This window comes from Apostichopus japonicus, chromosome 16 (assembly GCF_037975245.1).
Source record: "Apostichopus japonicus isolate 1M-3 chromosome 16, ASM3797524v1, whole genome shotgun sequence".
NCBI lineage: Eukaryota > Metazoa > Echinodermata > Holothuroidea > Aspidochirotida > Stichopodidae > Apostichopus > Apostichopus japonicus.
This window is the reverse complement of record NC_092576.1, coordinates 45,538,613-45,552,156: the sequence shown is the minus strand read 5'-3', so window position 1 is coordinate 45,552,156 and position 13,544 is coordinate 45,538,613. Positions and strand designations below refer to the sequence as shown.

The 13,544-nt window shown below is 37.2% G+C and overlaps 1 protein-coding gene across 11 annotated transcripts in view; it reads left to right on the top strand.

The window, feature by feature from the left end:
* The first annotated feature begins 871 nt into the window (after positions 1-871).
* The window catches only part of LOC139982215 (tRNA (cytosine(38)-C(5))-methyltransferase-like), a 100,833-nt gene continuing 88,160 nt past the window's right edge, over positions 872-13,544 (top strand). For 5 of the 11 annotated variants that reach the window (XM_071994843.1, XM_071994842.1, XM_071994846.1 and 2 more), the window contains exons 1-9: positions 872-1,276; positions 2,372-2,481; positions 4,687-4,763; positions 5,700-5,771; positions 6,707-6,772; positions 7,720-7,765; positions 8,856-9,349; positions 10,175-10,232; positions 11,398-11,521. In XM_071994843.1, the coding sequence (XP_071850944.1) occupies positions 1,201-1,276; positions 2,372-2,481; positions 4,687-4,763; positions 5,700-5,771; positions 6,707-6,772; positions 7,720-7,765; positions 8,856-9,349; positions 10,175-10,232; positions 11,398-11,521 (1,123 nt within the window). In that variant the 5' untranslated portion in view covers positions 872-1,200. The remainder of the gene's footprint in view (positions 1,277-2,371; positions 2,482-4,686; positions 4,764-5,699; positions 5,772-6,706; positions 6,773-7,719; positions 7,766-8,855; positions 9,350-10,174; positions 10,233-11,397; positions 11,522-13,544) is intronic. The other 6 variants (XM_071994840.1, XM_071994838.1, XM_071994839.1 and 3 more) reach the window with 3 other exon arrangements.

Sequence of the window (13,544 nt, the reverse complement as noted above, 5' to 3'; positions counted from 1 at the left end):
TATACATTCCGGAAGAATCGACTCCGGGACCCAACTAGGGCCTGAGATACATTCCAGTGAAATGTGACCCCAGCTAGGGGCCTGATATACATTCAAGTTAAAAGTGACCCCAGCTTAGGGCCTGAGATACATATCAAGTTCCAGGAAACGTGACCTCAGCTAGGGGCCTGAGAAACATTACAGTGAAATGTTACCCCAGCTAGGGGCGTGAGATACATTCCAGTGAAATGTGACCCCAGCTAGGGGCTTGATATAAAATCCAGTGAAATGTGACCCCAGCTAGGAGCCTGAGATACGTAACAGTAAACTGTGACCCCAGATATAAGGGACTGAGACACATTCCAATGGAATGTGACCCCAGCTAGGGGCGTGAGATACATTTCAGTGATATGTTACCCCAGCTAAGGGCCTGAGATACATTCCAGTGAAATGTGACCCCAGACAGGGGCGTGAGATACATTCCAATAAAATATCAGTGTCATTCCTCTTTATGCGCTTCGTCAAAATCGCTCCAAAAGGCGAACTAGAACTATCTAAAGTTGACGCAGTTTCCAGGACTATAGCATTCCTGGCCGAAAATAGTGTATAAAGTGATATAGAGAGAACAAGTTAATTGCCGCTGTTGTTATTTTTGGACCACGTTGCTCAGCTAGTCACTGCAAGTCGGTTTCGAAATTGATCAACATTCCTCTTGAATATACGATCCCTAATGGTTATATTTAGCCCCTCCCTCTTTCTCCAAAGAATTGCTAGTGACGCCTATGATGAGGTGGGGCCACAACATTTTGTTAATCGTCTTTCCGGGGAAGAGTTCTTATGGGAGAGGTACCCCCTCCCTTTGAGAAAATGTTGTTTCGGTTAGAGAGCTAAGAATTATGCAAAACGGTACTATTATTCATTTCCAACACTGATTTGTGTATACTTGCTTGCGATCGTAAGAATTTCTGCTGGGTGCTTTTCTTCCCTCTCTATCCATCTGACTACGTCACTTGCGTATGATAAATCCGATTAAAAGCTTCTATCGGTTCTTGAGGGGCTTGGAAAGTGACGATTTTAGTTCGTAAGTCAACGGAACGATGTCGTCCAGCTGTAGATAAAGTGCAATACAATGGACGATATACACCGCCGTACAAATGTTTCATAAACCAAATACTGTGATGAATAAGGCTCTGAAATTCAGTCAACGTTTACTTTAACAAAATGGCAGCCCCTGTTGAGCAACTTCGTGTTGTCGAATTTTACAGTGGCGTTGGTGGAATGCATTACGCCTTGATACGTGAGATTTATACATTGATATGATAAGATTAAGTTGGCTACCTTGCCTTTTTATACTGTAATTGTAGCTAGTGTAAGGCCCCTATGCCTTGGTCTAATGAAACTAGCCCAGGCCGAGGCCTATAGCCTTTAGGACTCAGCCTAGGCTAGGCCTTAGACTGTAGTCCAACTGTACTGTACCTCGTTAGCTGGCCTAACGTTAGGGTAAAGTGTACCGTTACAATAGCCAGTCATGCTCCACAAAGTAGGTTAGTAGGATTAAAGGCCTATAGGTTACGATTCATAGCTATTACAGGGTTTTCATCGATGTTTGGATCCTGCCAGAATGCGATAAAAGTCAGAGTCAATGTCCAACATTATTATTGTTACCCTAGCCTATGCCCAACTGGTTCCGGTGCCATTCCTCAATAGGTACTGTACATATGGCCATACCTTAACGCCATATGTTTCGGTCCTTTCCACCATGGCGGAAACGTACATTTTAGGAATGGATTTTACACAAGAATGTATCTACTTATTTGCTTCGCGTGGAAAGATACTGTAGATACACCGTCTTCAAATGTGACGGTTCACTGGATAGACTGAATTGTAGTTGAGACATTATTGGGGAATAGATTCACAGTCTTTAAGGTACATGTTCATTGAAGGGTTCTAATTGTAAGTTTGTCATTGTGAGTCGACACAGTGTCTTGTTAGTTGATTGAATAAATCGTATTCATTTACAAAGTTGATTGTTTACAATCGAATAATGTGCACTTTCTGCCTTCAGTCACAATGATGATAATACGCTTGACTTTAAAATGCAACTTGCAATGCTAAATTCCTACTACAAGGAAATGGTTGATAAAAGAATAAGGATTATAGACAATATACAGTACACACACTTGTGAATTCATTGATACCCAACATGGCTAAGTCTCCAGCAAGCAGAAATACATCAATGAATTTGTGTAAGCTAGCTGATTTTACATAAAGCCTACAGTAGGTTATCTGCTGTTTCAATTACCTGTGGAATACATAAATCAAAGTTTTTCCTGTTGATATATGTTATGCATAAAATGAGAATTTTCATGAAAACTTTTGTCTTGCTCATCAGTCAGTGAAATACCTTCCACTGTGGTTGCTGCTGTAGACATCAACGAGGTCGCGAATAAAGTTTACAAACATAATTTCCCAGATATCAACCTACTCCAACGGAATATACAGGTACAGTAATACAGTCTAACATGTTGACTTATTTGTCTCTTTTGGCATCTTTTGGCATATTTTATTCTCCTTTTTTTGGGAGCGAGGGGGGGGGGGTTGGAGAGAACGGTGGTTTCAATTATAGAATAGTCTCATTGTTGTTGACAATTAGTAAAGATCATTTTGACTTGCTATTGGTTTTGTCTTCCTGGTTGGCTTTTCCTTGTAGGGAGGTTGTTGAGGAGTGGGGAGGGGGGGGGGGGTAGAACATGGAATTGATGGGGTGGTTCCAACTGTACAATAAATAGCCTCATAGTTGATTTGGCTTTTAGTAAGCATATCTACATTGCTTTCACATCTATGAATATTCAGTAGTTGGTAATAACATGTTAATATACTCCCTTGTACTGTACCTGTCATTGCAAACATGAACATGCTGCTTGCTGGTCCATTTCCATGACATTTCTTTGAAGTTTCTAACAACTTATACATGTGCTCTTGGTTCCTGTTAATTTGTTACTTTGCTTTAAAATGATGGCTCGGTTTATGCCTAGGAGTGGCAATTGAGGTATAACAAAATATGAAATATTCCTTGTTGTGAAACAGACTCAAGGAAAATATTTTTCTTTTTTTAATATTTATTGCTTGTTTATAAAATCAGGATCTTTAAAATCATTGAGAAGACTACTAAAATTGGATTAATTGGTGAACATTAGGTACAGCTTATCCTTTCCAATAGAACTTTAGCTCTTTTGAGAATATTTATGCAGGGCAAATTTTGTAATGGTCTTCCAAGATGACCAAATTTCTTATCGAACAACCAGCTTTGAATGTTGTCCGACTGATAACTAGTGGTTTACATCAAATTCAGATTGTACCATAACTATCGTAACTATCCCTAACCCCTTCCCCCCCCCCCACCACCCCTGATTATGTCAAATGATTGCTATCTCCACAAATCTGGTTTTCTATTCAACAAACCTACCCACCACTCCTACAGTGTACATATTGAGCTGTTCTGTTCACCAAACCTAAACATATCTCCTACCGTTTTATGAGAGCTGTTCTATTTATCAAAGCTACAAATCTCTCCTACAGTGTACATATTGCTGTTCTATTCACCAAACCTACACATCTCTGCTGAAATAAACAAATTGCTTTTCTATTCACCAAACCTACACATATCTCAATTAGTATATATATTGCTGTTCTATTCATCAAACCTACACATCTCTCCCACAGTGTATTTATAGTTGTTCTATTCATCAACCTACACATCTCTGCTGAAATAAACAAATTGCTTTTCTATTCACCAAACCTACACATCTCCCCCCTGAAATAAACATATTGATGTTCTATTCACCAAACTTACACATCTCTCCCAGTTTATTTATAGCTGTTCTATTCATCAAACCTACACATCTCTCCTACAGTGTACATATAGCTATTCTATTCATCAAACCTACACATCTCTCCTACAGTGTACATATAGCTGTTCTATTCATCAAACCTAAACATCTCTCCTACAGTGTTTTTTATAGCTGTTCTATTCACCAAACCTACACATCTCTCCTAAAGTGTACATATAGCTATTCTATTCATCAAACCTACACATCTCTCCTACAGTGTACATATAGCTATTCTATTCATCAAACCTACACATCTTTCCTACAGTGAACATATAGCTATTCTATTCATCAAACCTACACATCTCTCCTAGAGTGTACATATAGCTATTCTATTCATCAAACCTACACATCTCTCCTACAGTGTACATATAGCTGTTCTATTCATCAAACCTACACATCTCTCCTACAGTGTTTTTATAGCTGTTCCATTCATCAAACCTACCCATCTCTCCTACAGCATTGTTATTTGGTCACTGTTATTTAGAAACATTTTTTCGGTCAACCAAATTTTCTATTCCGAAAGTCAAAATGTGATACCTGGCTGTCAGAGGGATGACCAGAAAAATCCTTAAAACTTTGCCACGTGAACGGAACACTGCAATTGAATGTTTGACTCTTGTTGTGCTTGTCGTAAATGATGACTTTCTTTTATATTCAAAGAAATTGATCAATGATTATGGGTCAGAGCCAGAACTGGTCTACCACAAAGTTGAAGTTAGATGTTAATTACAGATCTATATTAATGATTGTATGATTAACAGCATGTTTTGATGATATTTCCTATAAATTAATTTCTATTTTTTATCTTTTATTTTAGTCTGTTTCCTTAAAGGATTTCATTAAGTGGGATGCTGATGTTTTTCTAATGAGTCCTCCCTGCCAACCATTTACAAGGTAATGATCAAATAATAAAATTGCCTCAGACTGCACACTCATAAATGAAATGGTTGTAATTAATAAAGTGTAATATCTTTTGGTTAGATGCCTCCTAAATGAAGGTAAAGAATGTTTGGCTATAAGAGTGTTAGGTAGCTATTTCCACATCAAGGTAGAACGACACTTTAGACTTTGTGTACCTAAAAGCATTACATCTTAAAGGGATACTCTCTGGTGTTATACAGTACTTAACATCCAGTTTGGACTATTTTTTTCTCTAAACTGTACTGTCATATCATGCTTCAGAGCACTTATACTGTCAGTATGAACAGTATGGATATCATGTTTCTATGAGATAAAGGTTAGGAACTGCTTGTACTGTCAATATGAGTGCTCTGAAGCATGATATGGGAGGACAGTTTAGAGAGGTATTAGCATCAGGAAACTCTCTCAACAGTATTTAGAATGGTTAGTGGTTGAGACGAAGTAAAAGGAAATAATAGGACATGACTGGAGTAATGGAAGGTCATAACCCAAATACAAAGTATCTATTTAAATTGTGAGTTTGGTGACCTTCTTAACCGGTTAAGGAAAGATAATTTATCCTGTGAGCATGTGTCACTGTACCTAACTCATAGAAAAGTATAATACTAAATAGTGGGACACAACTGTTGCTGACAATCTTTCAAATTTTGTTAACTCAGACCATGGTGAGAACCACATTGGTGTCTTATACTTAGGCCGAGGTAAATGATTTGGTATGTACAAATCACAACATTTCATGAATGGAGTAACATTGTAACATTTTGAAAGATCTTTTAAGCAGTGTAGTTTAACTTGAGCACACTCTTACAGGAATAATAAGTATCGTAATAAAGAAGTAACAAGTTCCTGTCCAGAAACATTACAATATATTTACTTTTAACTAGCTGTTTTGTTTATTTCATATCTCAGGGTTGGTCTTAAAGGAGATAAAACTGACCCCAGGACATCCAGTTTTCTTTATCTACTCCAAACCTTACCTCAGTAAGTTATTTTACGGTCATTTTAAACCTTTTAAAGATACCAAGATTTATTCTAAAATTTCTCTTGTTTTCTTCTCCATTCCAGGGCCTCTGTTTACTTTAATCTAATCTATCAACAGTAGTTGTTGTTGTTTACACCAATAACTGTTTCAAAATGTGCTGTTGAAAGTCTAGAGTGGGTAACTTTGAAAAGTTGAGAGTTCTGATGTAGATATTTTAAAGGGTTTAGATTGTCACTGGATTGCTCAGGAATGTTATTGACTTCAGAGATCTCAGGTGGGTCACTAAAGGGAGCAGAAAAACCTGATTAATTTACAGATACTCATATTATGTAGTGAGTTATTACTGTAGGAGGTGATGATGAGGGGATTTCTGGTAATTCTTCAGTCTATTACATAAATTGACAAAGAGTCCATTCAATTACTTAGGAGGATAGATTTATTCAGGAATGCCAAGAGTTCCAAGTGAGTTACTGAGGAAGGCTGAAAATCATGAGTGAGATAGTGTACAGGTACATGAAAACTGAGAGTTCAAAGTTACGAAGTTAGCAAGCTACGAAGGCTGAAGTTTCTAGTGAACTGAAGATTACTGGGAGAGTCCCAAGCAAGTTGTTGAGGAATGTGCAAAGTAGACAATTGCAAAGAAATATAAAGATAAAGCAGGTGAACTTTACACCTTTGCATACTAGATAAAAAAGCAGCACCCTCAAAAAGGCCCCCTCCCCCACCCTACCCCCCACCTCACAAGCAACCAGTTTCTTACATATCTTAGACTAGTTGCTTAAATCTGTTACATTCAGGGGTGTGTAGATCGTTGGTCAGGCTCGAGGTAATTGTGTCACCAGGTCCAATTTGTGCACTCTTAATTATTTTGTTTCTTCCTAAATTATATCATAAATATGAGAATTCATTATTCCTCCATGTATCTCTTTTCCAGATTGACCAAGAAGCCTGGATACATTCTCGTAGAAAATGTGAAAGGATTTGAAAGTTCTGATACCAGGTGGGAGTCGAAATTAGAAATAATTGAGCTTTTTTTTTTGTTTTTTGCCTCGTTTTCAATAAAGTTAGTTTTCCTACAAGACTGTTGTCCCTTACCTTTGAGTATTATTCAGTGAAAGTAATTATTTGTTCCAGGTAAGTGAATTTCAAAGTATATTTAGCAAATCCAACATGAGTGTTAAGTGTTGATTGGATAGACACCCAATGCAAGGTTTAAGCTTTAATAAATCGGGTTATCCCCATGAGCCAATATAAGGGGTTATGTTGCCTCTTAGTATCATGCCCGTATATTGGCCTATGGGTCTCCTATATGTTATGGATATCATTCCCTCAGGTGTCAATTCTTTAAACAAAAGTTGGGATTCACACTGTATTCTTGTGTCAATGACCTAGCTCTCTGCACAAACAGTGTTAAACAAGATTGGTTCTCAAATCAGACAATTTCCAGGACAAGCAAACATTGACCTCAAGTGATTGTAAAGTCGGTGGAGCAGTTTTCTATTAAACAGTGTTTTACCTGGCTTGAAACGTGCTTTAATAATTTAAATAATTAATAATGAAAGGAATGCAGTTATGCACTCTGTAATACTTCTAATAATGCCTCATTATGCACCATTTGACTTCTACAATTTGACAATGTTTACAATTTCAAATATTTTTTTTTGGGGGGGGGGGCGTTGAAGTTGTGAAGTTTGCTCCTGCAATCATAATCATGTCTCTAAATAAAGTATCATCAGTACAAGAATAATTGACTGTTCAAATCTTGTGTAGCAGTTATGGAATTTATAGCTTTTATGACAAATATTAAGATTCGTGTGGAGAAAGATTTCTAGGTAAATATTATTGCAATTTGACCATTCTGCATTAGACAGGACAAAATGTGAGAATCAAAATGCCTGGAGGAGTCACATACAGAAAATAATCTAATCTCTTATTTTCTTCTCTTAGAAATGAGTTGGTTGATGTTTTAAAGAAGTGTCATTTTTCATACAAGGTAAATTTCTTTACTTTTGTGAAGGCTCTTCAGCCATCCTATAATTAAACGATCCTATTTTTACCTACTTATTCCCATCAATTTGTGTTGGTTTTCTTGATAATGTTGGATATGCTGTGTAATGCATGATATCAAAAGTTACTGAACAGCTACAAACATGTGCCTATCATGTTTGTCAACAATTTTGGGTGTATTTTGTAAATTGTGATATCTCTGGTACCAGCTGTGTATGAAATAAAATATTTCATTTTGTGTGTATTTTGTGACATCTCAGGTACCAGCTGAGGACAGCATAAGGCATTAAGTTTGGGTGTATTTTGTAACATCTCTGGTACCAGCTGCGTACAACATAAGGCATTTAAGTTTGGGTGTATTTTGTATTTTGTGACATCTCTGGTACCAGCTGAGTATGGCATAAAATATATTTCATTTGTGTGTATTTTGTGACATCTCAGGTACCTGTACCCACTGAGGACAGCATAAGGCATTTACAGTAAGTTGGGTGTATATTGTGACATCTCTGGTACCAGCTGAGTATGGCATAAAATGTATTTCATTTTGGGTGTATTTTGTGACATCTCTGGTACCAACTGAGTATGGCATAAGACATTTAAGTTTGGATGTATTTTGTGACATCTCTGGTACCAGCTGAGTATGGCATAAAATATATTTCATTTTGTATGTATTTTGTGACATCTCAGGTACCAGCTGAGTACGACATAAGGCATTTAAGTTTGGGTGTATTTTGTGACAGCTCTGGTACCAGCTGAGTATGAAATAAATTATATTTAAGTTTGGGTGTATTTTGTGACATCTCAGGTACCAGCTGAGTATGATATAAAATTTATTTCATTTTGGCTTTTATTGTGACATCTCAGGTACCAGCTGAGTATGACATAAGACATTTAATTTTGGGTGTATTTGGTAATTTGTGACATCTCAGGTACCAGCTGAGTATGACATAAGATCTCATCCTTAATATGATAGATCCCTGTGATTTTGAGCCTACTGTACACCCTGGTATTGATCTACCTAATGTGATAATACTACTTATTATGTGTCTTGGGTCATATTCCATTTCTCTTTGCAGGAATTCTTACTTTCGCCGACAGATTTAGGAGTTCCCAATCAAAGACTTCGTTACTTTTTACTCGCTAAACATCAACCTCTGATGTTCAAGGAAACGACTTTGACAAATGAAGAAAAGACTTTACTCAATCACCAGATTCTGTCAGAAAATGTCTGTTGCCATAGTAACTTAGATAAGAATAATTTGCAAGAAGTTGAAAGTACACCAGGAAGGACAGATACAAGTGATATCAGTGATAGGAGTAAATCTGAAGCAGATATCCAAAATACTTCAGAATCAATGAGTATATCAAATCTAGAATCTCAGAGGGACATAGGTAGCAAAACAGAAGATAAGATATCACCTAAAGAGAGAAATATCAAGGAATATTTAGAGGCACTTTCACAAGAAAGTTTTGAAGACTATGTCGTTCCAGATAAGACATTGTTAAGATTTGGACGAGTGATGGATATCGTTCGAGAGGAAGATGAAAGAACTTGCTGTTTTACGAAGGCGTGAGTTTGGAGGAGTATCATTTTTCATGTGTAAATGTCTTCATATTTAGTTCATGTCAAACAACAGGTTAATTAAGTCATGGTGGCTGCCCATTGTGATATATCTTTATTCCTTGAGTATGGCCAACATGCCTAGGAACTGGTTCATTAGCTCATACACAGTATATAGCTGACCACTACTTTTGTTTGGCCAACAGTTTGACCAAACCTACTAAGTTTTAAAAATTCTATAATCTGACCGTCCTTTCGTCATCGGTTGAGCGTGCATTAGCCTGTGAATAATATACACTGCAAACCCACCTGCGGATGAATATAAGTTATCCTATGAATAATACACTGTAAACTAAACTGCGGATGAATATAAGTTATCCTATGAATAATACACTGTAAACTAAACTGCGGATGAATATTAGTTATCCTATGAATAATACACTGTAAACTAAACTGCGGATGAATATAAGTTATCCTATGAATAATACACTGTAAACTAAACTGCGGATGAATATAAGCTATCCTATAATAATACACTGTAAATTAAACTGCGGATGAATATGTTGCAAAAAGTCACAAGACAAGTTTCTCTGCAAGAAGGGTAGGAGGGTAGAGGACACAGCAACATTCTTTACTGGGCAGAACAACTTGTCTTCTCGGGTGATTTCAGTAGCAAGTAAAACACAAAATGTTACAATTACATGAAAGAGGGAGATGCACCAAGGTTCCTTACTATTTCAGTATTTATTCAATATCAACCTTTTATAATTTCATCACATTGCACACATTGTTATTTCGTCATATTGATTTGATATGTTTTTTTTTTCCCTGCAGGTATGGACACTATGTGGAGGGTACTGGTTCTTTTCTTCAACGTAACAACGCACTAACGGTAAGTACTGCACACAATTCATTAGTGACTCAGTAGGATAAAGATTGCCATACCAACAGCGCCCCCAACTGTCTCCAACACACCTACATTGCCTGGAGATTCTGAAACAATACCTGCAGATTGGCATCATAACCTTGATAATTAACAAACAAAAAACCTCCCAAATTCAAGTAAAATCTCTGTTTTCTGGTAACATTCCAACAATTTCATTGTGGTCAGCATAATTGACACACTTTGGACACTTTTGAAAGACATTGTGGAACCTAAGGAAAGAGGGGGTGGGGGATCTTCTTCGGTAATGGCCATCTTTACCTTTATCTGACCAACTTGATCAACACCTTACAGATTTTCTCATAGATTCAGAAAAATCGTTTTGAACAGATGCAGGTAGGGGAATTGATATCCATGTCAGTGCTCCATTTATGGATAGTAAGCTACTCTATTAGACAAAGCAAGTCCATGCAGCCCATATCACCCACAGAACTGGGTCTGAAGCTTTCTCCCCAGTCCCCCCCCCCCACAACACCCTCATGTCAGACCTTTTTGAAGGAGTAATGAGGGCAGTATTACATAGTACATTGCTATTGACAGGTAAACCAGTGCACATATGTATAAATACAGCTCTATTTTGTATTACATAATAAACTGCTATTGATAGGTAAACCAGTGCACAGATGTGTAACTCTACAGCTCTATTTTGTACATAGAGTAAATTGTACAGTTTGAGAATTTCTTCCAATGATATTCACAAAACATGAAGTTTTCTCTTGATTGTTTCCTGCTGATTAGACAAGGAGATAAATTAGAAAAAGATTAAATCTGTGAATTGTTTTCTAATGTGGTGTAAACAAGTGATGCTGAGCAAAATGTTTGTAGAGGTATGGGAACAATGGGACACAGTCAAAACTCATAACAGACAAACAGCTGTACTGTAACTCTCTCTGTAATACTGTGAACAGTAGCACTGTGGCTTCATGATGGTATATGGTGAGGCAGTTACAGTATTTGTAAACACACTTTGATGTTACTGTGCTATACATTTAAATTAATCACATGATCAATCTGAAGTCATGTGATTGGTGTTCACTCCCTTAGTTTCAAGTTTGATCTGCATGTTTGATCATGTGACTTTATTTGATTTTGATTAGTGACTTTTACTTTCTAGAAACAATGGGCGTTTGAAGACCGACTTGACTCGAATGTGACCTTGCTTCGCCTCCAACAGCTCGGATTGAGATATTTCACACCGAGGGGAGTTGCCAACTTTCACTGTTTTCCAAAAGAATTTAGTAAGTAAAAAGTCATATCTGTTAAACTGAAGTTATGTTCAGGTAGGATTTAGGCAAAATCTTGAACGTGAGATTGCAAAGTTCAAAATGGAGTGGTAGTAATGCTCCAGCAACTAGTTGGTTTCAATGTAAACACATGCATATGTGGCTATGTCATCTATATTCATAAGTTAAAGACAGAAAGAGAAAAAAAAGGTAAAGTAATAAAGAATGACAGGCGATTACTAGTCTGTTGAAATATTAAACAATTAAAACAATCAATCTCATCTTTATCTGGGTGGTGACACTGGTAGGGGGTAGGGATTCACTCCCTTTCTAGACCCGCTGGACCCTCTGTCCGATCAGGGCACATCATTGCCTGGTGGGGAGGGGCATCTTACGACCAGGACGTGAGTCATGCCGACCCAAACCCGAAGAACCTGTATAGAAATTATGAAGTGATTTATAATGGTGATGTCTCCGACATCATATTGACGGCTGAGGGCTGTCAAGTGAGTGGCCTAACTTACATAGCAATATAATCATACAATGGGCTCAACACTAAATACAGACAAGTAAATCTACAATAAATACACTCGAATCATTAAGAAATATATGTTTCCAGTAAATAGCACAATTAATAAAGCTCCCATCTAGCCGACATGTCAGTCAATGATGGACACCATGCAGTAAGTCTCAGTCAAGTGCTAATTGCCTTAACCTAATTACTAGCATGTAGACAACTAGATGCATAAATACTAAAATAATAATATAACACCATATATATACCCTATATGATAAGTCTCTCATAAATATAGTATACATACCACCAAACAATAGCAAAAATATTTAGGGTCAATCTCTGACAAGAACTGTCACCACGGGAAGCTAAAGAACATATACCAGCTAATAAGGATTCCACAGAACGATAAATTCTAATATACATGTAGCATATAGTCATAGTGTAACCTATAGAGTACACAGTACAGGAATACTCAACATTGGCTACTGTATATGTCATTATCAATGGAACACATAGTTGCTAAATTACACCATGGATTGTAAACAATAGCTATCTATGGTATGACTGTAAATTAAGCACACAGAGATGTTTTGTGCTTAATTTACTTTGAGCCATCACAGAGTAACTGAACAATATTTATCCAAGAAGGCTACTTCTGGAAAATATAGTGTTTCGTACCTGTATAGTGGTGATGTCTCTCACATCCTTTCGGCGGCTGAGGGCTGTCAAGTGAGTGGCACAGATAACTGGTTAAACTGGACTTCTTATAGAGCCAAGGGAAAGTACCCTAAAACAATACAAATTCCTGCCCAGCCCAAAAATAATTAAAGTATAAAACCCTGACAGCTCTAACATGGTTACTTTGGTAAAAAATTGGCATCAATTTTCTACCTACAAAAAAAAAAAAAAAATGCTATCTTCTTCTTAACTGGAGATATTGTTGGTTGATCTTAATGTAAACTAGTTTTGCCAGATTAGCGCTTCATTAATGCATGAAAGAGGCAACAAGTTTGCATCTATGTCGCACCTAGGTGATACTAAGGTTGCATCTAGGTCACACCTAGGTGATACTAAGGTTGCATCTAGGTCACACCTAGATGATACTGAGGTTGCACCTAGGTCACACCTAGGTGGTACTAAGGTTGCATCCTGCTTGCACCTAGGTGGTACCTAATTACGCTTCTTGCTCTTTGTCTCTGTTTTCAATTTTATCAATTGTTTCATTTTCATTTATGCCTTCATTACTGTAGCTCAATATTCAGAAGTGCCCCCTCCGTCTCAACTATTGCAACATTGTTATAGTGGATGGAAATGGAGACTATGATTTGAATGGGATTCTTAACGAGATCAAGCCATTTCTTACATAAAATGGGCACTTTATCCCTTTATCAAGCCATGTTACTGGTATTACAATACTGGGAGGTATTATGGAAATTGTTTAGAAAGGATGCATTAGTCAAAACAGGAGCAATATTCCAGCAACCCCCTGTCCAACCTCCAACCCCTAGCCCATCCCCAGCT